Source organism: Leptosomus discolor, chromosome 3 (assembly GCF_034619465.1).
Source record: "Leptosomus discolor isolate bLepDis1 chromosome 3, bLepDis1.hap2, whole genome shotgun sequence".
Classification (NCBI taxonomy): Eukaryota; Metazoa; Chordata; class Aves; order Leptosomiformes; family Leptosomidae; genus Leptosomus; species Leptosomus discolor.
In genome coordinates, this window is record NC_141393.1 from 20,761,964 (window position 1) to 20,789,146 (window position 27,183).

At 41.2% G+C, this 27,183-nt stretch overlaps 1 protein-coding gene across 2 annotated transcripts in view; it reads left to right on the top strand.

Moving 5' to 3' along the window:
* Window positions 1-1,720: 1,720 nt before the first annotated feature.
* Window positions 1,721-27,183, top strand: part of KCNK10 (potassium two pore domain channel subfamily K member 10) — a 61,283-nt gene continuing 35,820 nt past the window's right edge. Inside the window, exons 1-7 of one of the 2 annotated variants that reach the window (XM_086462816.1) lie at window positions 1,721-1,822; window positions 1,939-1,941; window positions 2,188-2,205; window positions 2,731-2,792; window positions 24,573-24,621; window position 25,297; window positions 26,817-27,145. In XM_086462816.1, coding sequence (XP_086318942.1) covers window positions 2,737-2,792; window positions 24,573-24,621; window position 25,297; window positions 26,817-27,145 — 435 coding nt within the window. In that variant the 5' untranslated portion in view covers window positions 1,721-1,822; window positions 1,939-1,941; window positions 2,188-2,205; window positions 2,731-2,736. Of the gene's footprint in view, window positions 1,823-1,938; window positions 1,942-2,187; window positions 2,206-2,730; window positions 2,793-24,572; window positions 24,622-25,296; window positions 25,298-26,816; window positions 27,146-27,183 lie in introns of those variants that run through there. The other variant, XM_009960821.2, reaches the window with a different exon arrangement.

Below are 27,183 nucleotides of genomic sequence, written 5' to 3' on the forward strand. Positions count from 1 at the left end.
TAGGTGAGTTCTCAGTGGAAAGATGTCTGTGGCACAATACCCACCTTGTCAGTTAACTGCTAATAGCTATGGCACAAAGACAAAGTAGTGCTTGGGTTAGGGTGACACAGCTGAGTTATATATGTCTGTGTGTTATTTTTTTCCCAATAATTTACAAGGAAGATGCCAGAAAACTGGAAATTGTTTTGAACTCTGAGGAAGTTATATCCGTGCATGTGTATGTTATTTATATGTGTGTATATATACATAAATAGTTCTTTATTGATACATATTTGATAACTGATCTTGTGGGGGGTTCAGAAGACTTCTCTGAAGCCTGTTTGGTTATTGGAATCATTAAAAGATTTCCCAAACATGATTCAAGCAGTCACACAGCACAATTAACAAAGCCTACCCTCACTTCTGTTTCCATTCAGTTTGCAGAAGTAACGTCAACAGGAATCCTGAAGCCTGTTTAGAATGCATTGTGGTTTACTTGCAAAGGAAATACCTTGTGTTCCTGATGTCATCATTGCAATCATCTCAAATTCAAGTCTGACTGAGCAGGCTCATTATCATTCTCACCATGTCCTCCCTTAGAGCAGCCTCTCCCGCCTCCTCCTGTACAGCACAAAACAAGAGCCGCAGGGGTGCTAGGATTAGGGAAAGGAAAGACACCCAGCACCTCCCCCCAAGAAAACTTGCTGCATTACTTCCATCTAGTTTCTTCAAACTACGTACTGCTTTACAGGACCTTGCACGCCACCACCAAATGAAGGTGTGGATTCACAGATACTGATTTCACCTCCCTGTTTAGGGTTGAGAAAAGAGTGTGCCAACCTCCTCGCTAAAAGTTTCCACACATTTCAGACTGTTTGTTTTGTTTTGTTTTTCACGGGGGCAGGTTTCTCCCTTTCATCTTACAAGGTTAGCTAACATCTAAGCAACAGCTAGGAAAGCAAGACAGAAAGGGCAGTTGAGCAAAAAGAAGTACAGTTCAAAAAGCAGGGGACAAATTGTCTCAGGCACCAGGTTTAGATCACAACCACATTTCCTGAAAATTCAGAAGGTCCTGGGTGTGGACCTCAGGACCGATTTTGATATGGGTCTCTGACCCATGACCGACGTGAATTTGTGGATATCTCCCCTAAACCATCACCAGTGAATGATCCCTTTCACACAAGCAGCTGATTTCCACTGTGGAAGAGAGGAGGCAGGACAGGGTTAACCTCTCACAGTCTTCCTTCAGGCCCCCAGAGGGGCTGAGGTTTTGTTTTCCTGGCTGAGGGAGGGGAGCTGGGGCACCTATTGTAACTGGAACTGGAGACCTTTCTGGTGTTACCAGAACGTTTTGGGTTTGAGGGAAAGCCTGGAGAGGAGGGAGAGGAGGGAGAGTGCAGGCTTGGAAAGCAGCGAGTGTCTGGTAATTGCACAATGTAAAGCCAAGTGTCTCCATTTCGCCGACCCCCCCTTGAGAGCTTAGAGGGATCCGAGAGGCCTCCAGCCTCCCTCCCAGCCCTCCAGCCCCCTCCCCGCAGCCCGGCCACATCTTTCAGCTCTGCCGTGCCAGCCTCTGCCTTGATGCGAGGTGTCTATCCCTGTCTACAGCGCGGGGAGAAGCGGGGACAGAAAGAGCAGGAGTCCCCTGGCTTTCGGGGTGGCCGGTCCTGGTCCCCCAGAGCCTGCGGGGGCTCGGACAATCCCCTGCCCTTCCCCTCCCCCTGCGCTGCAGAGGCTCTGGATGCTGCCGTACTCCTGCCATGTGCTGCCGCCGCCACTACTGCTGCTCGTAGCTTAGTCGAGCGTGTCTCCGGCTGCAAACTCCGCAAAACAAGCCTGCATCGTCCTCCGGGGAAGGATACCCAGTAAGTACCAGCCGGAGCCTGCCCCCTCCCTAGGGCACCCCGCCACCGCCTCCTACAAAGGGACTCGCAGCCTCTCCCCACCCCCTTTTTTAAGCCAGTGCAGAGAGGGGCTCCGTGAATTCCCTCCAAAGCTATAGGGTGGCTCCCTCCTCTTCCTCCTCCTCCTCCTTCTCTTCCCGCTCCGGCTCTCCTCGGCGAGCCAGGTTGCTGCTGCATTCAGCTGGGGTGGTCCCCAGCCTCGCCCCAGCCATGCCGCTGCGGCTCACCCCCCACGGCTGACTTTTGTTGCCCCTCTAGTGCCCGGGGCTGAACAGAGGTGGGCTCATTTTTGGGGGTGGCTGAGGCTCGAGAGGGTGTGCGCGTGTGGGAGGTGTCCCTGGGTGTGTGTGGGGGGCTGGCTGACTCCCCCACCGCTGCAAGCCTGCGGGCTCGCTAGCCGGGGTGCCTCTCAGGTGGGCGCGGCAGAGGGGCCGGGCTGCAGCGGGGACCCCGCCACCCTGACATCTGCAGGTGGACTGGGCGAGCCAGCTGCGGGAGCCTCCCCAGGAGCCAGCAGCACCCTGGACCCCCTGCCCATCTCAGCCTGCTCCATGCCCGCTCCCCCCCAGACCCTCTCCTGTCCTCATTCCATCCCTTCTCCCCCTCTCTCTGCTGGGGTGCCTGCACCCTTCCTCACCTCGGCGGTACAAACCCCTCCACTCCCCTCCCCTCCCCGCCTCTCCCCACCTTCTTTGATTTATTTGTGTATTTCTTTCCTTGGCAACCACCAGTTCCCCTCAGTCAAACAGCGCAGGCTCCCTATAATTTGAAATTAATTTGTTTGACTGCAGCATTGAGACAGGAAGGTTGGGAATTTATTTAATTCTTTTTCCTCCCTGTGCAAAAGGAAGCGATGAAATTTCCAATCGAGACTCCAAGGAAACAGGTGAACTGGGATCCTCAAGGTTGGTGCATCTCTATTACTATCATTACTGTAATAATAACAATTATTATTATTCCTTGTGTCTAGTGACTTGTAGGAGACTATTTGACTCCAAATGGGAGGAGACATTGGATGCTTGTCTGCTTCCCATGTGCACTGCTCACTCTTTCTTGCTCAATCCTAGCAGTATATTAGAAAATGCTCCTCAGATGTGGGGTTGGGTGGGTGCGTGGGTAAAACCTCTTCTAGCTGTAAGTTTTATAGTTCTATATTTGATCTCTCTTCCCTCCTCTCCCCTCTCTTTTTTCTTGAGTGTTCATGGCAAACTTGCCTGGGATGGCAGTGATCTCTGGCTCACAGCATTGTTTGTTTTATCTGTGGCTCCTTTGTTGCTTCTAGTGATCATTGTCTCTGCTAAATGGGTGGTACAGGAGTGGACACAGATGTGACTGGTTGCTCAGGGCTCCTCCATGGCAAATGTTCGTTGGCAAGCAACTGGAGCAAAATGCTGCTGCAATATAACTCGTAGTGTGGATGGTATAAAAACACACATTAAATAACGGAGCCCAAAGGGACCTTTAGACTCTTTGCTCTGTCCTGTTAACAACTGATCAGCCCAAGTGGATAGTTTGATTAACTCTATCATTAGGTTTGCAGTCTGTCTTGGGGACTGTGCTTGTGTGATGGTGGAAGGAGATTTACGCTAGTGCAGTGGTTTTCAATAAAACAATCCAAGCGGTGTTTTAAAATAAACCGTAATGAAATGCTCTCCTTTCCTGGCATGGGGAGGAGGTTCATATGCCACCTACGGAAGAAGTGACTGAAAAAACCCTACTGGTAATTTGTATACTGGTGTGTCATATTTCTGTGCATCGGTACAGGAGCAGAGCAACTTGAAGCCGTATGCTCAGGTTTGCAGCAGAACTGCTGGCAGCCAGTCACTGTGCAGCAGTGCTTGCAGCAAGTATGAAGTGATAGCATGGGCTTTGATTGTTCATCTTTATTCTGCAGGTTTGGTTTTAGTGATCAATTTGTCTGTCATCCTTCGTGCCCTCATGTCCACAAAATGAAATGTTAGAAACAATTTCTCCTGCTGTAGAAGGAGTACAGCAGAACAGACATCTTTCTGCTGAGCAGATCTGATGTGCTGTTTGAATAGTATACACAATTAAGCTTTAGTTTAAGCCTTGCATCTTTAATTAGGTGAGGGCTGAAATGGACATATCAGCCTCCTCTGCCCTCAGCTTCACAATGAGCACATGGATAATAGTGGTAACAGAGATTTGATTGTTTTAATAAAAGTATATTTCTCGTCCTAGGATCAAAGTTCTGTGGGGTGAAAACTTGCTCTTGCCAGGTGCTTTTCTGAATGTGTGTCTGCTGTTGCTTCATTTTAATTCATTTTATGTATTGCAAAATGTCTTTTAATGCAAAAAGCCCTTTCCTCCCTTCCACCGAGAAGGCACACAGAAGACTGTACTGATGGCATTCTGTATGCAGCTCCTTTGCTTGGCAATCAGCTTTAAAACATATGGATCCAACAGGTGGTTGGTCACAATTTACTAATGTGTCCAAAACTGTAGAGTACTGTAACGGTTAAAAGACCTCAAACCCAGCAGGTTTCCTCTCTGCCAAGCTGAATCCCTACTAAGGACTGCAGAATCCTACTAGTTATTTCCCCTCAGTGTATTGACTTTGTTAGCCAGGCAGCAAGGATGCTAATGTATAGCCAGGAAGGAAGCAAAAAATGTTAATTTCTAATTCTTCAAGGGACTCGGGAAATAGATAACATTTGGCGGAATGGAAGAAGGCAAATTAGAAGGAAAAAGAAAAAAGGAAAAGTTGTCTAAGGCCCAATCCTTTAACCAATAGAGGAACAGTGCAACGACATTGTCCCATATTGTCTCACACAGTCCTGCTGAAGAATTAATGATGTGGGTAGAAGACAACTTGGATCAGAGTTCCATTCTTTTTGAAACAAAAATATGTTTATATAGATCTAAATGTTAGCAAAGATATACACAAAATCACTTTAGAGCCCTAAAATGAATTTGATTTACAGTCACATAGGTAGTCTGTTCTCTGCATGTACCTGTGAAGAACGATGTTATGTTTTGCATCCTAAGTGATATCCTTGGAGTAGAGAACTGAAGCAGCTTTTCTCAAATACAAAGATCAACATGTAGAAAGCTGGATACAAAGAGTCCTAAGTATTAAAAGCGGAGCTCATGTCCAGTTAAATGTTCATACTCAAATGCCAGGCTCATTTCAGCGCCTATTGTATGATCATGCCCTGTTCTGGTTGTCAGACAGAGAACGTGCAGTTTCCACAGTTTTGTCTAGTAGGAATTGTGCTAACTTGTGCTAACAGTACTTGAAATATATCAACTGATGTTCCTGGCAAGCAAGCTAGCAGTCCAATGATGTAAGTGAGGGCTATGGTATCTCAAAGATTGTTTAGGTCTGATTATTCCAGGCAATATTTTCTAGAAACTATACACATTTCTAAAGGCCAGGGCCCTCGTTGTGGAGATATGGCTGGCTTGAGACTGATGATGTTGCTCGTTTGAACCCAGGTCAGAATGATAGTCATTGAAATGAATTAATGCTCGAACTCCATAATGCTTACTGAACTATAAGTATTTACATAGATAAATAGATTAGAGTCTGCTGGTAGCTTTCATCTGGCATAAAACTGGTATTCTCAGTTCACATCAGCTAAGATCAATATACCATTGAAAGACTTTGTGAAGAGAACACGTTTAAAAGAATAGAACTGACATGAGGGATGGTGTCTGACAGACAGCTAATGGGAGGCCGATTTCTCAGCCACTAAACTGGAACGAACAGGTCATGGAGACTGAACTGTGTTTTTATCCCGTTGTGTGGTATCTTCGCTTGTCTGGGTATAGGTTATATCTGTGTGTTCACTGTAAATGCTCAGTATGTTTTCTAGATAAACCAAATATTTCATAAACTTGAAAGTGTATAGGATCCAGATTCCTCCAGTGAAGTCCCCTACTATCCCAGGCAATCAAACTATATAATCCCATTAACAAACAGATCAAATTCCATCCCAAAAGTTATTGGGACTTGTTGCTAATAATCCAATGTGAAATATGTCCTAGAATCTCACATATATTGATTAAAAACCATACTATTCATATGCAGTGAGTGAATGGAGTAAGAAATTAGTAAGAAACCCAAGCAGACACCTCAGGACTGTTTTAGGGGAGGCTGGGCACATTATATTTTAAAAAACAAGCCTGCCATTTGTGTTCCTGGTGGAATCATCTCAATATACACAATCATAAAACATTTGATCTGCTTATCACTGATTTTTGCTTCTCCCATTTTGTGAAATTCAGGTAAAGCAATAATAACTGCAATTAATGACAGACCAGATTTTTAGTTCCATACCTCATACAACTTCCCATCCATACTTTTCAGAATATAAGATTGCATTTATAGCAATGTATGAAGACATTAATTCATATAATTGTTGTTCTCATCTCTCCTCTTTCCTGAATTCCTCCTGCTGTTTGTTACACCCACCTGTTATCCATACTTAAATTGGCTTATAATCTCTTTGCATGTATATTTTTACACAGTACCTAAAACACAGTGGGTCCCTCATCCTGACTGAAACATCCGAATGTTACAGAAATATAATTTTTTTTTCCTACAAATTATCTGCTTAATTTTGCTGTTTCTTGGTAGAAAAGAAGGGCACATGAGACTGTTTCCAATATGCTCAGAAATTATGCCCAAGCATGACTATTTTGCAGGGTGATGGCAAGATGTCTTTTCCAAGGGAAGGATATCTGTCTTGGTGATGCTCTTAGTAAACAGGTTCAGTCTTGTTCCATCCTTTGTGCCTGCAGTTTTTTGCCGTCTTTCGAGTGATATGGATTGTCAAAGCCTTTTGAGTTTCCAGGTAGATGTTTAGCTCTACACTGACCTTTTGGAACTCTGAAGTTTTGATACAATTTCCCGCGTTCTTTCACAAAGACATCGTTTGTGTAGGATGGCTTTCTGCAGTTTGGAACCTTAAAATCATGCATTTATTATCATCCTTACATTTAGCGTGGGAATTAGTAGTCTGTGGGGAATTCAAGCTGTGGTTGAGAGCCTGGAGTTTCCTCTTCAGATTTTGCCATTGACTTACTCTTTAACCTTCAGTAAGCTCTTACCCTTTCTTTTCCTCCCTTCTTCCTTGACTGCAAAACAGGAATATTAATACTTCCCTAATGCACAAGAGTGTTGTGAAATATAATTAACTTGTTTAGAGCAATATAAGATCTGCTATTGAAAGAAGAACATATGTATTGCAATCCAATGCTAAAACAGTTAGGAGGGAGCAAAACAGCCTGTCATCATACACAGATCACATCAATTAAGAAAAAAGGTTATCTCTGCACTTTACAACTAGAGGAAACTAGTGTTACCTGCGCTTCTTTACGGACACTGAAGACTTAATTGAGTTTCCCATTAGAGGTATCTAGAGACTTTTGATATTCCCCAGCTGCCACTCCAGAGGAGCTCAAGTCTTACATAGGTCCTGTGTCACCTGCCATGGGATTTCTCACTTCACCTGAGACACCTCAAGCAGCACTGGACACCTATTTGTGGGACAACCGAGCTGGGTCTCAAATGCCTTCATGCAGGTATGAGGATTGGCTCATCTCTTGATGACTGTTTGTTGGAAAAATCTTCAGCATCAGCTACTTCATATAAATGAAACTGACGCTGCCTGCAGAATGTTACAAACTGCTGCAGTTCCTGATTTTTCTGTGAGGTGAGAATGAGGGTGTTCATTTCTGTCCTCTGTTTTCAAGAAGATATACAAAAAGAAGTGGAATCCAACTGTGAGCTAGACAATATCTTTCTGCACTAGTAAGTCAGTTCTTATTAGATCAGTGTAAGAAGACTGCTACGGAAAGCTATAATGGGTAAAAAGGTAGCTCTGATCCCAGCAAATGACCCATGGTCAGCAGGGTACTCACCATGTGCTACTTGTATCACAAAATCATATTGGCTACTGACCCATGTGATAGACCAGGAATCTGCTGTGCCTAATAAGCATGGGTTGCAGAATAACTGTAAGGAATTTATTTTAAAGAGAGATTTGAAGGAGAAGAGAAACAGGAGGACACCTCCAGCACTGCATAGTGTAGGTGCAATAGTGCCAAATACAGTAAGGTGGAAAATTTGAAGACTTTGGAAAACAAATAAAAGGGAATGAAGAAACCAGAACTTTACTAAAGGCTATGTGGAGCCTGCAGGGGAGGCAGATGAATACTGTGGACCCTAATGTGGTAAGAGATAGGAAGAAAAGTCTGAATTAGTAGGAGAGGAAGAAAGACAGTAGAGAGCTATTAGTTTCATCATTGTCATCTTTAGGATGCCCTGGAAATGGAAAAACTAAGGATACAGAAAAGTAGAATTAGTAATAAGAAAGTGGTAGAGTGAAAGACTGAACAACAGCTTTCTTAGTGAGGAAAGACAGCACTCTAGACAAGGTAAGAAAGATGAAGGTCAGGGTTTCATTAAGACGTCATCTGTACTGTGAGAAAAAGGGAATTAAAAGAATCAAAGGCAATATGAAGCTTTAAGTCTACAACAGGGAGAGCAGTAGATTGTCAGCAGTGGGAGAGGTTAAGACAGAATTATTATTTCAGTGAAGAATACCAATGCTATTTTTTGCCACATATGTACAAGAGTAATCCATTAATAGGCTTTTGGACTGAAAAGTCCCTTGGGCAACTCTTGAAAACTGATGCTACCTGAAGTGATGGAGTTTGCTTTTGGGAGAAAGATATATGTTATCTCTTGTAATTGGGTAGGTTTTGGTTCAGCTTTTGGCATTTATATGGATTTATGTAGCTAGCGTGTGGACTGTATCAGCTTCAGACAGAAGAGTGTATATGTATATGGTGATACAGCTTAATTCTTACTCTCTTGATTTAATTGAGAGCTAGGAATTTTACCACTCACTTCAGTGTGAGCAACATGAAATTCTTAATTTTAAAAGTATCAGAACTGTGTTGTCCCTGCAGGCTTCACTGAGTTAAAAGTAAAGGAGTGCCTGGAATCACTGGGGTAACAGGGGCCCTAGATGTTGTATTGTAAATAGGGTAAGTACCTGGAGTGAAATGGGGTGGGAACAATCAGGAGGTCAAGATAAGAAAGGGGTAACAAATGCACAAGTATTCAGCAAGTAGAGTATCAAAGAATTCAATGTGATGGGAATGCCTAACTTTTATTTTGTAATAATTTCAGTGTAATAGCAAAAGCCAAAGCAGAGAATATAAATGCTGAACAGTTGTCTGTTTTTTACAGAATTTTTATGTAAGAGAAGTGACATTCAGCAAAAGTCTAAACATTGCCTTTTTTAAAATACCTTTTTTATAGGAATACCTGTGGGTTTTTTGTTTTCTGTAAGAAATTGAAAATGTCCTGGGACCTGGCCTTTGTCAGACAGAGGCTGCTCATATTCTGGTTCCTGAGACTTTGGTTATACTTTGTTGTCTATCGTTTGTCTATAAAACATGTATATGAAAAATATTCTAACTATAATGGAAAATGTGCTCTAAGATGAACCCCCCTGACTTTCTTAAACAACGTGACATGCTGTTCTCAGTGGTTTCCCCAATGAGATTAAACAAGTGAGAACAGCACATATCGTATACCTTTGTATTTCAGGGTGGTAGTACCAATCCTTTTTAGTCCATGGACCATTATTATTCTCCCAACATACTTTCTGGGCTGCTTTTCACAGTTATAATCAAACATTAACTCAGATTATGTAAACAAAATGGTATGTCTAAAGTAAAGTATGAATCTCTTACTATGTTAATGAACACAAAATTTAGGGGATATTTCCTTGGTCTGGGAATGCTGAGACCAAGAAATCAGATTTCATCTTTTTCTTTAACTGCTACTACAATTCATATGCTATTACAAATCTTATTACTGGCAAAGTGTCTCAAATGCATGTATTATTATGTGTTATTCAGATGTCCCAAAACAGGACCCTATGCATGGGTGTGTGACCGTTGTTTACTGAAGATAATAGACTGTTTAACTAATAAGGCATAAGAAAAGTTAACACCCAAAAAGACATCTCACAAAGCAAAACAAGTTATTTTGGTATCAGTATCCTACAGGATCATCACAGTACTTTAAGCATCAGGCTTTGAGTACCTAGATTTGTTAGAGCCATATGTTCATATCTCAGCAGGACTGACTCATCTTTTCTTCCCCAGGAATTAAAAACAACATGTTACTGACTTTACTGGATGAGGATTTTGGATTTTGGCACCTTAAATTGTGCCACTGAGATTCTTAAGATTCAGTGATATGCTGTTAAAGGGAGCTTAGATTATTTTTCTCTTACTTGACACTGTAATATAATAGTACTGTCATGATTTGAAAACAGCAAATACATACTGACAGCTTGTCCGGAGCTTTTATTCTCTCAAATTTCATCTTTTCATTTTAGAGAAACAAAAGGCAGTCACTAGCTACTATGTGTGAAAAAACCTCAATGATGAAAGAATTATAAAAGTAATGGTACTGCAGAAAGTCCAAGCTGAAATGAAGGAAGCTGCTTACACATCTCAAAGACATTCCTCTAGGTTAACTCAGATCCATCACTGATTACTCAAATGTTAAGACTGCTAAGTTTGGATTGCACAAGAAAGGGTCTTGCAAAGAGGCCTTGAGTAGCAGCGATCATGACAGCTACACAAACAACAGCAGAGCCACCTCTTCATGATGGTACAGCCACCATACTAATTTTCCTTCATGAGAAGGAGAGTTCATTACTGGGTTACAATGATACACTGACATGTAACCTTGTGACCTGAATTTCTCATTGCTACCAGACATTATTTGTTGATTCAGTTTTCTAAAAATAAGCATCTGCTGCCATTTAAGGGACTGTAAGGCAGCTGAAACATTTGCATAGGCCTGGTATATATGCTAATGGACCTAAGGGAGACTTCTGCCCTTCTGGAGCAACAGCTTAAGGCCAATTAGGACACCTTAGGACCTCTCACTTGGTACTATATAATAAGAATGGGCGACTGAATTACACCATTTGAGTGTGACTTAGTTGGAGAATAAAACACCTAAATATGGGTAGGTATCTGAAATGCAGAGGTATTCTAAGTTTCTAAGGACCTGCTATGGTTAGGGAAGATATAGTCAAATATGATTCTTGACACCTGGAGAACTTTCAGTAGATGTCTGGTTTATGGTTAGCAGAATCACTCTCCAAGATGCACTGACAAATTTGACCATATCTGTATTGATTCTAATGGAATGTATTCCAAGTCACAGCAAAGGAAAGAGGCAAGGGTTGTTCCTGCTCATATTTTGAACTTCAGCTCAAATGGCTTTGGGTGGATTCTCACTAGGAGGATTTAAGGCAGATATACACCACTTTTTCCTGGTAGATTCATTCTCAATTTGCGCGTGCTTTGGGATTACAAGACGTTACACCATCATAGTTAGTGCAGCTCTGCTGAAAGTTATAAAATACTACTTCGAGCTTGGCATTACTAGCAGTGATTTAATTTGTTTTCACCAACTCTGAGTGCAGGAGAATATGTTCACGTCCACCTGCTATACACTGTGCAGGCATGCTTCTGCTTAGGTGAAGCTTAGTTGTGGGCAAAACTGATTAGAGAGCCACAGCTGTCTCTTTCTTAAGTTTGATCCTGTAGTTACATGTCAGTATGGCAACACTGTGAAGTACTGTGAGATGTTAGAAGCTATACTGTATGAGCAGATGCCATCCTTGTGCAGCTATAAAGCTTTAACATAGTTCACATTACAACTGTGTTTCTACAGTGTTACCTGAATAGAAGCTGAGCATGAGATAAGAAAATTCTTGTGTAGTTCAGTAGTTGTACCAGACTCCTTATCATCTAAGATACCCTAAATGATGTGCTATATAGCAAACTCCAAGCACAAGCCAGCTTTGTGCAGCCAGAATCAGCCTGGCATTGACCTGGAGCTCTGTGTGCCTGACCAGTCTCCCACAGACACTGTTCACCTCTTCTGTTTTTTACATAGTGCTGTGAGCAGCATAATAGGTCTGAAGTTTTTTTAACGTACTTCCTTTTGCTTATCTGAGCTCTCTTTGACTCATAGTAACTTTCTAATAATTGTCTTACATGCAGACTGGGCAGGTAAATAATTCTGACTGTGACAGCTTTACTGGTGCAACTTAAACCCAAAAGTGTGAAAAAAAAATGTGTATGTTGTAAAGAGTTTAGTACAAGAGAAAATAAAAATCGCTGTGCTGAACAGGTGCATTTCAAACAGCAACTTTCTCTTCCTTGTGAAAGACCTTTTCTGCACAGAGTAATTTTGTAATAGCTATCTTATATGTATTCTTCCGTCCTGTTCCAGAACAGGTTTTCAAAGAATTGGAAAGCCTATGTTGACTCTAACTGAGACTGTTACTGTGTGTAGGAACTTAAGACTGCTAAATAGACTGGATCCTCAGGATATATGAAGAGTATAGCTCCAGCAAACTAAAAAATACCCAACTGATGTCCTTCTTACAAGATTTCTGACCATTACCACATGATGAAAGATCCATTTTTATTGCTGTTGCCCAGAAAAATTGAGAAATTATCACTTAATTGAAGTGGTGGATCATTAATGAGATTTGCTTGAGTTCAAAGTATTTTTCTGTAGATTCCAATGCTAGATTGCGGAAGACACCACTAGACTGATGCAGAAATTCTTACTTCTTCTTTTTACCAAGGAGCTTCAGTATGAGCTCCTTAGATATGGTCAGTAATGTGCAGCTATGTCTGTAAGGATGCCCCAAGAAATCTTTGAAGGGGAACAATTAGTGCTGTCACTATTCTTGTTCTGGGGTTAGAGGTTGCATTGCATGTGTTTTCCTGACCTTATTCATATGTGAAAGATCTGTTCCTTGTCTATTAACCCAAGAGAGTCCTGTACGAGATACTGTACTGCCACTGCTGAGCGATGTATTGGCATCTCACAGTTCCAGTCTATACTGTATAGTCAGTGGTGCTGCTAAAGTCCCCTTCGCATGACTGAGGTGATCAAGAGATTCCTTTGCTCCACTGTTAGGCTGTACCCCTGGCAGACAGCCTGCATCAATCACGTTTCAAATGTAGATTAGCTTGCTTCCTGCTAGGAAGGCCAGTATGCATCTTCACTTTGTTGTTTTTCTCTACTTGCTTGTCTTACCACTAGGTTTCTGTCAATAAGAATGTTCTCCCCTTTGTACACAGGTCTTCGTATGTTAAGTTGCAAGACTTAGGTTTCCTTCACTGTTTGGTCTGACCATGAGACTGTTGCCTGAATTTCTTTTGTGAATCCTTGTGATAGAGTATTTGGAAGATCCCAATCCAGCTGCTCTAGCAGGACACCAGCTAAAACCCTGACTCTGCATCATCCTATATAGCACTCTGAAGCAAAACACCTTGAACATCCTGTGGTGGGAGATTCAGACTCTTCCTCAATGTTACTGGAATCCTGGGGCATTTCCTGGTGAGGAAAAGTAATCAACTTGTTTTATCCAACAGCATGTCATGGTGCAATGGACTTTTTTTATTAGTCTTTAAAAAGAAGGTTATGGATAAGCAGCATCATCACTGCTTCAACTTGTCTCCTATTCATCTAAGGGTGAACTCTGCAGAGAATCAGAGAGCAGCTACTTGTTGCTTGGTGCTTGTACTCGAAGCTTCTGACATACTGACAAGAAAGCAGGTTTCTTTATATATTACCTAATAAGGAAAAACAATGGTATGTTCTTCTCCTCTGACAGGAACTCTTTTTCACAAAGTCACCTCTATACCTCAAGACCTTGAGCCAAAAGCATTTGCTTCCTATTTGGCCCTTGACAGAGCAGACACCTGAATGAACCAGAACTCCCAACTTTAGCCACAGCAAGAGATACTGATTTCATGCTAGGGAAACAGGTTTTAGAAGTGATTTATTGGTTTTAGTCTCATTTCAGAAAGGGAAAGGTGAGAATTTTTCTTGTGTTTCTCTGTATTCAGTTTCTCTATAAATAGCTTCATAAACCCGATAATAGCACTGCTGCCAGTGAGTGTGTTGGAACAAACACAGTCACCAATCTTGAAGCAGAAGGGCTCCTTATTTGGGACTTGTCCCTGTCAATCACTTCTAACCTCCCCTCAACCCTTACTGCTCCTCACTGTGATGGTCTTCTACTCTGTTTTCGGTTTTCCAATACCTGAAGTTCATCGAGGAGTCCCATCACATGTGAGCATGTGCTTGGCTCCTTGCTCTGAGATGAAGTGTCAGAGACAACGGGGAGGGTAGCTGAGTGCCAAGTGCTGAGAAGAGGAACCGAGCAGGGAGTTACGGGTATGCTGCCTCCCACACTGCCAGCACGGTTGGAGAGAAGTGAGGGACAAGAGCAGATGGATGGATTTGGAGGAGGGCAGGGTGGAAGAGAGGTCAGGAAGAGAGAAAGCAAAGCAAGGGAAACAAAATTCGAACTGCCCTCCAGCAGTGTACAATCTCACTCCAGCACAAGACAAATCTCCCTCAAGTATTCGTCTGGACTTGGCAGCTCTGTAAGTAGTGCTACAAATGGTGTCAGTAGCAGTGCATCTTCATGTTAATGCCATAAGTGTTAGCTAGGAACCCCCTGAGGACTGCTGTCCTGAAGCCAAACCAGAAAGAAAAAACCTGAAGATGCTTTCAGCTGTTCTTGGACTTCACAACCTGCCTTAGCACATCCATTCTTTCGACCAGTGAGCTGTCATGTATGCCTTAGGAAACTGCGGTGCCTGGGAGAGGGAGGAGGGAGGGCAAAGTACCCCAGCATCCCATGACCGTGACTTTTGTAGGGATTTTTTTAAATGTCAGTGGAAAAGTTCTGGCTGATACCTGCGCAAGCCAGCCTTGGGCTTCCTGTCGTTTCCCTGCCATTTGCATAGCCTCAGTAGGTCGGAGCTCCAAGGCTATGTTTGCAAGAGAGTAACTCTCGGGCAGTCCATTTTAGGTTCGTGGGCAGGCTCTGACTGCGGTTCTGACAGCAGAGAGGCTGGGTCAGAATCTGGAAATTCTTGTAAATAATCAGCAAGGGCAGCTTACACATGGGTGTCATAGTTTTCCTTTATAACCAAAAAAAGAAGGGAGTCTGATTTATGGCTGTCTATTAATCTTGTAACAGACAGATGAGCATTTTGCCATGTATAGTGGAAAAGAGCATGTCCCCTAAAAGAACTTGAAGATTTGCTAATATATTGATGACAAATCGTTGTACCTACTTGATGCTTGTATGACAAAGACCGTGTTTTAACCACCTTTTGAAATTACTCTTGAATTTAATCATTTTGCTAATATCTCTGAGGCAGTGTTCACGTGAGACAAACTACCAACACATACAGTGTTGTTTTTCCTCAGTGTCACAGGGGTTTGTCTATTATTTGTGAAATACTTTGAGATATTTAGATAATCATGAAAGATTATTACAGACTTGGCACAACTGATTCCTCCAAAGAGGAATGTTGAGCTGTGTTTGACTGTCTTACACAAAAGGGGAGTGAAAGGATTTCAAGAACATTTTCCTACTTGAAGTCAGGACTAGAATATCACGATGATTAATTTTGAATTTTTTTTCTCATACTCTTAACATTTCACCAGTTTGTTTACAGATCCTGGACGATGAACACAAGCCTACAACATTAGGCTGCTTTTCTTTGTTACCCTTCACTGATAGCTTTTCTTCTTGCATCCATAGGGGTATGCAGGGCACAGAATGAAAACACTGACCTAAATGATTTCTGGCAGATGATTTTACTCCCTGTTCTTACATACTTCCAATGAAGGAGATTTCAATATCTTGATGGCTATTCCAATGCTTAGCTATCCTTGTAGCTAGACTTTTTCCTAATATATAATCCCCTGCTTCCTTGGTACAGATTAATCAGTTATTTCTTTCCTTACTCTTAAGGGATCTAGGAAAGAATTCATCACTGTCTTCAGTTAGTGTCTCATTTTTGTTTGTGAGACTACAATTCACATTTTTCACACTTAATCCAAACAGCATTTTCATTTATATTAAGATAATGCTTTGGAAAGTTGCAATGAAAATCAAAGTGGGATGTTGAAATGATGATTGCGTTTATAACAATTTTGTGTCATGGACAAATTGCATTTGAATGTGATAGAGTTTGATTTTTACTGTGGTTCAAACCACGATAAGGTCAGTCAAAACTGATTAAAGGAAGAGACTGATATTTCCAATATTCTTTAAATACAGATCCAGTGTTTGCCTCCTGTAATTCTCTCCTTCTATATTTCTGTACCCTTAACACTCAGTTAAAATGAAGCATATCAGTATTTAGTCACCATTCAATATTTTGGTGATAGGTGGAGAAAGATGTTGAATAGAGCAGCGTTTTCTGTGCTGTTCAGTTTGCTTCCCTTTTCTGTTAGCCTGAAGAAAGAAAAATGTATCGTCCTCTTCACTGGTTGCTAACTGTATGCAGTCATATGAAAGGTTGTGCAGAAGCCAAAAATGGACATAAAGAAATAAAGTGCAATGTCCAAAATAGGAGTGCCTCTTTTTGGATAGGTCTTAAAACACACAAGTCTGGCAGCAGGAGAGTGGATTTCTACTCCAGCCTTGTCATTTGTTGTGTGGTCTTCACTAAGGAATTTCTTTTTTGTTTAGGCTATAACAATATAGTTGTATTCAGCAAGATTTGAACGCTGCTGTCTGAGCTAGGCCAGTCCAAGGGAACTGTGAACTTGAACCTACCTGGTACAGCACTGTTTTAAACCAAATATGTCCTGCTAAGTGGCTAGGCCTGTAAACAGAGGCTCAGCACTATGCTAGCAAAGCTACCCACATTTTCTTGGCTTGAACCTGGTTTCTGTTCAAATCTTAATGAAAGTTGGATCAGTCTCCAAGAAGGAGCCTAGAAATACTTTTGAATTTCTCAGATGAAAGATTAAGGAAAGTTATTGTTGTCCAGCATCAGATTTTTCCAGAATGATTTGAAAGACAGTGATATGTGGTAATTACTGCTATTTGTAAAATATTCAACACAGTGACACTCCTGTTCTAAACACTGCTGATGTTAGGGCCTCTGTTCTGAAGAATTTATTCTCTATGAAATAAATATAATATGTAACTATCAATAAGAACATATACAAAAACTCATTTAGGGTTGGATTTGTTGGCATAGTGAGATTTTCTGGTTTTTATATGGTCAAGGGCACTGAGATTTTAGTCCTGCAGACTTTATTTTCCTAAGCAGCCACTAGGAGTTTTTTCTTTCCCTGCTTTGCAAGTTCCTTGTGAGACGGATGTTTGAACTGCCATTCTTCTGTGCTTTAAAGAATTTACAATGAGAAATGGCAGCACCTTTCAGAAACAGAATAAGTATAAAAATGGTATTCAGACCCTCCTCTCTTTCTCACTATACTTTCTTGACTGAAATTAAATTAGCTTGTACATACTTCTGTTCTATCTCTTTAGGGAGACCAGATTCAGAGTTGCTAAAGTGAAATGATACAATACCAGAGTCTTTCAACAGCCTCACAAAATCCATTGAAAACAAAGAAAAGGGACATGGCATAGCTCAGGGGAATGGTAATTGCATAGACTTTCTAATCTTTTACACACTTGTTAAACTAATCACAACTAGATTAATAAGTAATCCATCCAGTCAAGTTTACCCAGCACCCAATTTCTAGCCATTTAACATCTGCAAGCAGACTGTGATTTTCTGATATTTTTAAAAACTGTCAGTTAGAGATATCACATTATATTGCTACTTTTCCTTCATTGATTAAGAGTGTATGCACTTCCTGCCAGCATGAAATATCTAATGAATTTGACATTTAGCTTTATGTGAAAATGTATGTTGCTAAGATCCATTTTCTTAAATGTGTATAGAAAATGAGTGAAATAAAATGCTTATATGTGGGAAGGAAAAATGAGAATGAAAGATGATAAAAAGCAAAAAAATCAAATCCACTCAACAAGACAAATGAATGTTTTCATTCCATATTGACCCAACTCCAGTAGAGAGTGACAAAAAGACATTATTGTTGGAAGGCTGCTTGCTCTCTCTGTAGCTAATTTGTGTTCATCTCTGTAGTTTAAGTCCTGATCTATACATTGATATTCTTAGGTCATGATTGTAATGGACTGATGACTTTTTCACCAAAATCCATATGCGCTCTGTGACTGGTGAAACTCAGAGGAAAAACAGTGCTGAAGGATACAGTCTTAGTTGTGTCCTCATCTTTATTGCCCCTGTTCAAACTGTCTGCGAGGGGTTGACCCCGTCTGGCTGCTGGATGCCCACCCAGCCGCTGGATGCCCACCCAGCCGCTCTCTCATTCCTCTTCCTCCATAGAAGAGGGGGAGAAAATAAGATGGAAAAGTTTGTGGGTTGAGATAAAGACAGAGAGATTATTTAGTAATTAACATCATGGGGAATCAGACTCAACTTGGGGAAAACTAATTTAATTTCTTGCCAATTAAAATAGATTTGGATGGTGAGAAACAAAGACAAAGATTAAAATACCTCTCCCCTCCTTCATATTTTTCCTAGTCCCAACTTCACTCCTTCATTCCTGACTCCTCTTCCTTCTCTCCACCCCACATGGTGAAGGGGGGATAAAGAATAGGGGATTGTGGTGAGTTCATAACAGTTCCTCTAGGCTACACCTTTGTCCTCACACTTTTGCATTGCTCCAGCATGGGTCTTTCCTATGGGCTGCAGTCCTTTAGGATAAACCTGCTCCAGCATGGTCTCTCCACAGGCAGCAGTCCTTCAGGAGATATCAGTCTGCTCTGGTCTGGGGTCCTCCGTGTGCTGCAGTGTGGATATCTGCTGTGTAGTCTTGGACTGCAGGGAAATATCTGCTCTACCATGGTCTCTTCCAAAACTTGCACAGGCTGCAGGAGGATATCTGCTACAGCTCCTGGAGCACCCTTTCTTCTTCACTGGCCTTGGTGTCTTCAGTATTATTTCTCACACTTTTTTTCCTCATTCCTTGCTGCCTGCACAACGTTTTTTCCTTTCTTAACTGCTTTCACAGAGGCGTTGCCGGGTTCACTGATGGGCTCAGCTGTGTCTTTTGGTGGGTCCATTGGAGTCAGCAGGAACTGGCTGTGTCCAGCATGAGGCAGCCCCCGGACTTCTCCCACAGAGACCACCACTGTAGCCACCCTGCTACTAATTCCTGGCCACCTAAACCAAATAACCTGTCATGGAGACCAGATAGCCAGGTACTTGGTTTTAGTCAGGCACTTGCTGCACAACTAAATGGAAGCAGTGGTACTCTGGTAGTACGGACAGTAGAAATTGGAGAAGATTCCCACAAGATTTCTCCCTTGAAAGAAACTGCTGTCAAATAGGAGTGACAGCGTCCTTCAGTGGAAGGCAAGATTCATTCTGATGACTTACTGTGTAGCTGTTTCTTGTCTGCCACTAAAGAAGCTCTCCAGGAACAGAGAAGAGGCTAAGTTCCCCTTAGCTCTTCTGATCTCCAGTGCACCAGCATCACCACTCTGTGAAGATTCTCATAGTTGGGAAGCTCTTTCTACAGAAAGAGAGACTGTAACTCAGACCACACTGATTTCTTAATTTCTACCATGTTCCAATTTAGGCTGTTTAAGATTTTTTATTTTTACCTAAACTATAGTTTTCTAATGAAGAAGAATAAAAGTCACATTATAAAACAGTAGTGGCTCTTTTTTTTTTTTTTTTTTTTTGTTTTCTCATAACAACTGTGTTCCAAATCAATTAAGCAGTTGGGGTATTCCAAGAGCTATTAATTAGTATATTATTTCAATTATAACTGATGAAGCAGAATTATGCAGATTGTTTTGGAAACTTACCGAGAATCATAATATGAGCACTAGCTGGGAATATATGACAAATGATACAAAAATCGCAGAAGCCTTTTTATATGACATTTTTCCCAGAGCTGCTGCCAGGGATGGCAAAGCAATGGTTAGACATTAATTCCCTCTGGTACATATTACTGACATTTCTCTCCCCACCAACAGAGAGAACTCAATATATGAACCTTCACTCTATTTCACTAGCATTATGCTATAATAGGAAGAAAACAGTGACTTTATTGCTTATGCAGTTTTGTAACCTAACATACTACTCCATTCTCCCTGCCCCACTTTGAGAAAAGAGCAATTGGGAGCAATCAGTGCTACTTTCTTTCTAACAGCGCATTCAGTCTTTTTGGTTTAACCTATGTTGCCCTTTCTGCCTTTACCTGCCTCTCTGTACTTCATTGAATGCCTTGCCACTGATGACTGCATTTGCAGCACGACTGCTGAGATCTTGCTGAAGTCAGCAGCGCTAATACTGCATTAGAGAATCCACTTCAGGGAAAACAATGTTAGATTTAACCAGTGGGGTACCGTTGCAGTGAAAAGCTGTATGCTCAGAGGCACTCTGTGCATTTTCCAAACAAACAATACGTCAAGCTTTGCTTTCACAAACAGTAAATGTAATAGTAATGCTTCTCACTCCGATGGCAGTTTGCAGCCAAATGCTGTACAAACAGTAGGATGAAATTCCCCTTCTGTGGCAGGCTCACGATAACTTTCACTACTCAAGTCGTGTGGTTGAACACCTCGGGGATATGCAGAGTGACCGGGGCCAAACCAGTGTAAAACATGTCAGTGCTGAGAGTAGTTTTCCTGATCCACGGCTGTATGGATCCCACGGTCCCCAGACAGCAGTGCTTATTATTATGCCTCAGTCCAGAACAACAGCCACAGGGATACTAGTGTTCTGCCCCATATGTAATCGTAGCCTGCAGGCAGGATTTTGTTTCCCATTTCTTGATCACAGCTGAAATGTCACCTGTTAATTAGCCCACATCATGCAAAGATTCTGCACAAACACAAAGGCAGACACAATCATTGTCTACTGGGATTTTTGCTCTAAAAGCCAGACTTTCTAAACCAGCATCAGATTTTTGAATACCCAGTGTGTAAAAATCCAACATTCATTGTGTTGGTTAAGTGGATGCTTTCTACCTTACAAAACCTGTTAAAAACTTGCAACAGACAGAGATGAAGAATGGGGATGGGGACAGGGCTGGAATAGCAAGCAAAGCAGGTGGTGGAAATTATTAGCCATGTCCTCATAATGCAAAATTTTAATGTCTTAATGATTTTTTGTTACACGGACAGAAACTTCCACATTTCATTACTTCTGTCATGAATATAGCGACCACCTGCTTCCTGTTGGACATACAAATTCCCTTCTCCCATAAACCTGAATGCATTTTTTGTTTGTGACATATTAATGAGAAGTTCATATAGCTGATAGCTTAATACAATGATTGCTCCAGCTCTTCCTCTAACACACCTTTTATCCTTACTCTGACTTCCAAGCAGAGCCCTGCAGTCTTAACCCAAGCAGCCAGTAGCTGAAATCACTTTGGGGAGTCTGTGGGAAGATTGTGAGTTTGCAAGCAAACGCTAGATACCGATATCCCCCAGGAACTTCTGTTTGGAGATGAGCCAGAGCCTTGGAGTGCAAGATCATATGTTATCCACTGGTGGGCTGCTCATTTTCCTGCCTTTCCATGTTGTTCAATCAGGAAACCTTTTGATGTTATCTTCAGTGTGTGGCCATTTCAGAAGAAGGGTGGGGGGAACACAAACAACTGGAATACTCCGTCCTGGGAAATGGAAATAAATGAGGCTCCTGTTAGGATGCGAATACAATTATGGCCAGTGGAGTCCCTTCATCCCCCAGTCCTTTATGATCCATTTGAGAGAAGGTAGATCCACCTACTTTTAGTGGTGGGTTCAGAGAAGCTGTAGTGGACTTGGCTAGCACCTCACAGATATTTCTTAGAGTTGGTGCTCCAGGTCTCTGTTCTGTAACTTCATACACTTGACAAAATATTGTATTTCTAAATGACTTCAGGAGGGAATGCAGGCTTGGTAAGTAGTGCTACAGGAAGGATATACAAGTGTTAATAATCCAAGGATCTTGTGAAAGCTGTAGGGAGGATGATTTACTCATGAATTTTCTGAGTGAAACTGAACTGCATGGTAAGGTGACTTTATAATTTGAACTAAACTTCTATTTTTAAGACAAAGATAAGGAAGACTCCATGGGAAATTTTGGATGCTTGACTATGTAAATATGTGAAGAAAGCATAATTTCCTTTCTTTAAAAAAACCTCCCATCGTATTATGAGGATTTTGGGGGAACATACTGGTACTTACCTTCAAATGCACATTAAAGAACCTTTTTATTTCAGCTGAAAGTATTATGTTGTCTTCCTTGGATGGGCCCACTAAAATGGCAATGAAATGTCCAGTTTAATTTTTTATCAACTTGTGTATTAAACTTAAAGCCAGCTGCTGGGTTTATGAATGCATAAGTGTATACGGCCTCAATCTAATTCTGTGCTGAATCCTGTGACAGCAACACTTGCATCAGATGTGTCAAGAATACTTTACATACATTAAAATGTACATAAATTCATACCTGTATGCTCTTGTAACACAGGAACATGGAAGAAAATAAAGTACTAAATAAGACACTCAATTAAACCTCACTTACATTTTTTTCACAGCAATGCCACAAAGGAGGGTATGTTAATTTTAAAAAATTTTATTTGGTATAAATCAGTTGAAAAATTCTCCTCTAAACCCAGATTTCTTTAGTATCTCTGTGTTCTTGGCATATTGGGTAAGATAGTTGTTAGGAAATAGGTCATTGTGGCAAAGCCATGCTTAATGTTTTCATAGTCAAAAGCCAGCTGAACATCCTTTCAGCATTTTGGCTTTTATTTGGAGCTGTCCTTCTGAGGTGGCTGTACTTTGAACTTCTCTCGAGATTTTCCCTGTAAATTAGAACTGTTTTCACAGAGTTGTAACAGGTTGTCTAGCTCACCCTTCTGCTGTAAAGCTGGGCCAAATATATCTAAATATTTCTGGCAGAAATTAGTCTAACCTGTTCTTAGAAAAATCAGCCTCCTACAGCAAAGCACGCCTGCAGCAGTAAAGGACAATTTTTAACCTGATGCACTGTCTTAAAGTGCATCATTTCAATAGCTCCAATGTTTTAGGTTACAGCTTTTTGCTTCAGAGTAGAATATTTCAGTTGGAAGGAACCTGTAACGGTCATCTGGTCCAACTGCCAACTGCTTAAGTTGGTTAAGCTTTGCCCCACTCTTCTTGGTGGCCAGTGAGGAAGAGTTTTGATTCCTTAATTCTCACCAATATTAGCCGAAAACTCAGGTATTTAAGCCCCTCACATGTCAATGGGAGGCCTGGCTGTACTGTTCATGTGTACCTGAAATGCAGGTAGTGTGGTACTCTTGGAGGTGAACAACTGTGCAGATCCTAACATTTTAATTTGACTTTTAACATCACTATCTTCAGTTGCTTTATTTTGAAGCTTATCCAAACAAACAGGTAGTCACCTTTCTTTTCCCACTGGCATCCTCCTGCTGGGGTAAGGCCTGTGTTGAAACACTGTTGTGTTCCTTTGAGGTTGCCTGTCTACTAATTCAGTGCATGCACGTGAATGGAGATTCGTCATTGCCTTCAGTGAGGCAGATTAAGTCTTTTTCGACATAATTTAACAAACACACATGGATGAGACTCTGTTCTGGGAAAAGCCTGTTCTGACAGCAGCTTGTTTTGAAAAAAACATTGATAAATAAAGCAAGGATTGTTCTGCATTTATTGTAAACATATCTTGTTCTCCTTTGTTCTATGTTTGTCCTAAATTGAGTCTAAACTGGCTCTACCAATCCAAGAATTTATGTAGTCCTTCATTTTCTTAAACTGTTTGTGTACCTCTGCATATTGTTGAATTGCCACTGTAGTCCATCTTTTGATTTTAGTAAAACTTCTACTTATGAAGCTTCTGAAAGTTTACATAGCTTTTATATTCATATGTTTGTTCAAAAATTTATAGACATGGATTCTTACAGGACACCTGTGTTAGAAAAGTAAGCACTGTTTTATCTTCTAGTTGGTGAAACCATGCTTTAAAGGCAAATGGTAGCACTTTTCCGAGAGCAGAGGTTCTTGGAGGCAGAGTTCCAATTAGAAATCAGGACTTCTGACTTCCTACCATGTGCTCAAGTCACTAACCCCACTTTCTTGTCACAAAGAGTGAGATAGCTGCTAGATGGAGTATCTACACTGTTTTTTCCAATAACTAACTGCTGCTTAAAATCTACCTGAAACATCTCTGGTGTATTGGCTGCAGATGTGCCTTCTGCATCAGCTTTGTAAGAAGACCCTCGCTGTGACACATAAGTTGCTCAACTAGCTGCTTTAGTAGTCTTCCTGTGTGTTAATTTATATCATATAAAATACTTTAGGATCAACATTTCTACATAGACTTAGGGTAGCTATTACTAATAGCAGAAAATGAAAGAATGAAAGACTTTAACACAGTTCTTAGGAGAAGTGTTATCTTTTATTTTAGAGATAAGCAAGTTGAGCATAGTAATCCATTGAGCTGTTTAAGCAGTACAACATTTATAAGAACATTTTACGTTCCTTACCCTGAACTTCCCATCTTGTTCTTAAATCAGTACATCACAATTTCCTTTGAAGACAGAATCAAACAGGCCATGATTTTATGTAAAACTGTTATTAACACTTTGCTAGAAATACAATTTGAATAAGAAACAACATTTATGTTAGCAGAAAGGAAAAGAAAACTCACAAAAATCTATTTTAACTCTACCAACTCTTGACTTACTTCCTCTCAACTTCTCAATTGTGGGATATCAGTCAGGCATGCCTCACCACTGAAAGGCTCACCCAGCCTACGCTGGACTGTGCCAGTCATGGTAAGGTGGATAGCTGTTTCAAAAAATTGTAGCATGCTGTTTCTGTCATATGAATTCTGCTCTCTTCTTACCATGTGAGCCTCAGACCCTGAGAGTATTTTGCTGAGTAATCATCTCCAGTGTGCAAAATCAGCCCTCAGGCTTGCAGATATTGTTTTGATTCACAATATACACAGTACTTATTTGCTCTAACTAATGTGAATTGATTGAATTCCATGGAATCTGTTACACTGTTTTACATCAATTGAGCCACTTCTGGGAATACTCAAATTTATTTAGTTCAGTAAGGAGTTATTGTGACTCAGATTTAAGATATTTGCCTACAGAGGAAGGGAGGTCCTAACTGCTTCACACAGCCTCTCTATTTTACATTTCTTCTCAGTCTTTTCTGATATTTCATGCTGAACCTCAGTGTATCTATTACAATAATAATTTCCTTTCAGGAGATTCAGAGAATGAAATAATTGATCTTTTTTATAAAAAATGTGACTTCTTTCTAATACTGTCACTCTTCTCCCTATTGTCACTTCAAATTCTTAGAAGTTATGTGAAATATATGTGGAGGTAAGAGAAAGTGTCCTTTTAAGTTCGATGTCATTCCACCCTGGCTGATACTTTTTGGGAACCTTAACGACCTTATGATGGTCAAACTGAGAAGCTGTGCTACAGGGTGTTGCAAAACTGAGATATGCACAAAGGGTATCAACCACAGAGGCTTTTCCTCTGATCCTAGATCCTTTCTAATCTATTTGGTATCTGGGGCCTCTGTCACATATGAAAAGAAATAATAACTGTAAGTGTAAAGCAGCTGTGGATTTCTGTCGTTTACTGGTTAGCAAGTAAGCTGGAAGCTCTATCCTCAACGCAAAGCTTCAGAGATGTATCGCTTCTAGGAAAACATGACTGTAGTAAACAGCTGTGTTCTTAAATTATTCAGGATCATAAAATGGTTTCTATCAGGAAAAGGTTGTAGCCTACTTCAAACTCAAGGTGTAATCACGTGTGTTCAAATTGTATAGAATCTGTTTACGGTACCACTCTGATTAGATGTTGTAAATCCTTCTGCTTTAATTTCTGAGCAAAACAGCAAAGACACTTTGAGAATAAGTTCAGAGAATGCAGCTAAAGTGACTGTATTTTAACTGTAATTTGATTTAGGTCTGATATGAAATAAATCAGTCTGGTTTCAATGACATTACAGGCCAGTGACAGCTGCACCATGGTAAGATTACAGCAGGGATTTGGTTTAAAATGAATCCAGCATCTTTAAAGACTGCCTGTGGTATCATTATACCAGTGGATGCTGAGGAACTTGGCCTCATCCTGCCATTCTTAACACTGGCAACAGAGATTGGGGAAGTGTGATGCTGAGACACCTGAATTATCTGGAAGCAAGCCAGCTCAGCTTCGGATGCCTTGGTGTGTTGACACAGTGGTCGGGCTAAGAAGCCTGGCTGGAGATCAGGGCTTATGAGCTCTGATGTATTGCTAAGGTCACACGGGCTATACAGTGTCAGTCCCAACCTGGGAGGTCCATCGTTGTACTTGGTGTGTGAGTGACTTTTGACCTCAGATACCTAGTATGCTTTGGCTGAAGAACTATTTATGCTAAAATTTGTGAAGTTTCCAGGCTTTCAGAACATTTTCAGAAGTGACAGTTTTGTGAATCCATGTAAATAATATGGGCTTGCTTATGCTGGTGAGCAAAACAGCATTGTGGTTTGCAAAACATTTTCTGTTTCTGTCAATACCAGGCCAGGTAGTAATCACTGATCATTAACAGTTCAATTTCCTAGCACTATTAATAATATTAGTATTATAATTTAAGGACATGAATAACTGTCAGGGTCCCTCACCAAACACCACCTTGTGTAATTTATATCCTGACTAGTCAAAATATTCGTGTTCTTATTTGATAAATGGTTTTCTGCATCCTTCTGAAATTTTTGCATATGCAACTCACCTGTCCAGTTCTAGAGGTAATGGGTGAAGCAAACCCTTGAGGTGGCTTGTGTATGGATGGACAAAACACACAGGGAGCCTTCCAGATGAGAAGAATCGCATCTGTGTGAATAACATGGTTTACGTGAGAGTCTTGAAAATGGTATTTAGGAAAGCTGTATGTGAAGGTCAAGGTCATACCCTCAGGGATTTGATTTTGAATAATTTTTTTATACTTTGTGTTTCAGTGGCTGTTCCCTCACCAGTGCCAGCTTGTGAACCTGAACCCAAAAGTAACGGGCATTACCCAGCTCCACGACTCTCAGTTTCCTCCCGAGCCACTGTTGTTGCTACCATGGAAGCCCCTTCTCAAGGCCTGCAGACAGTCATGAAGTGGAAAACAGTGGTGGCCATCTTTGTTGTGGTGGTAGTTTACCTGGTGACGGGAGGACTCGTCTTCCGTGCCCTGGAGCAGCCCTTCGAAAGCAGGCAGAAGAACACAATCGCACTAGAGAAGGCTGACTTTCTTCGTGAGCACGTTTGTGTAACCCAGCTAGAGCTGGAGACGCTGATTCAGGTAGGCCGTCTGAGGAAGACAGTACTTGGAAGTCAGGA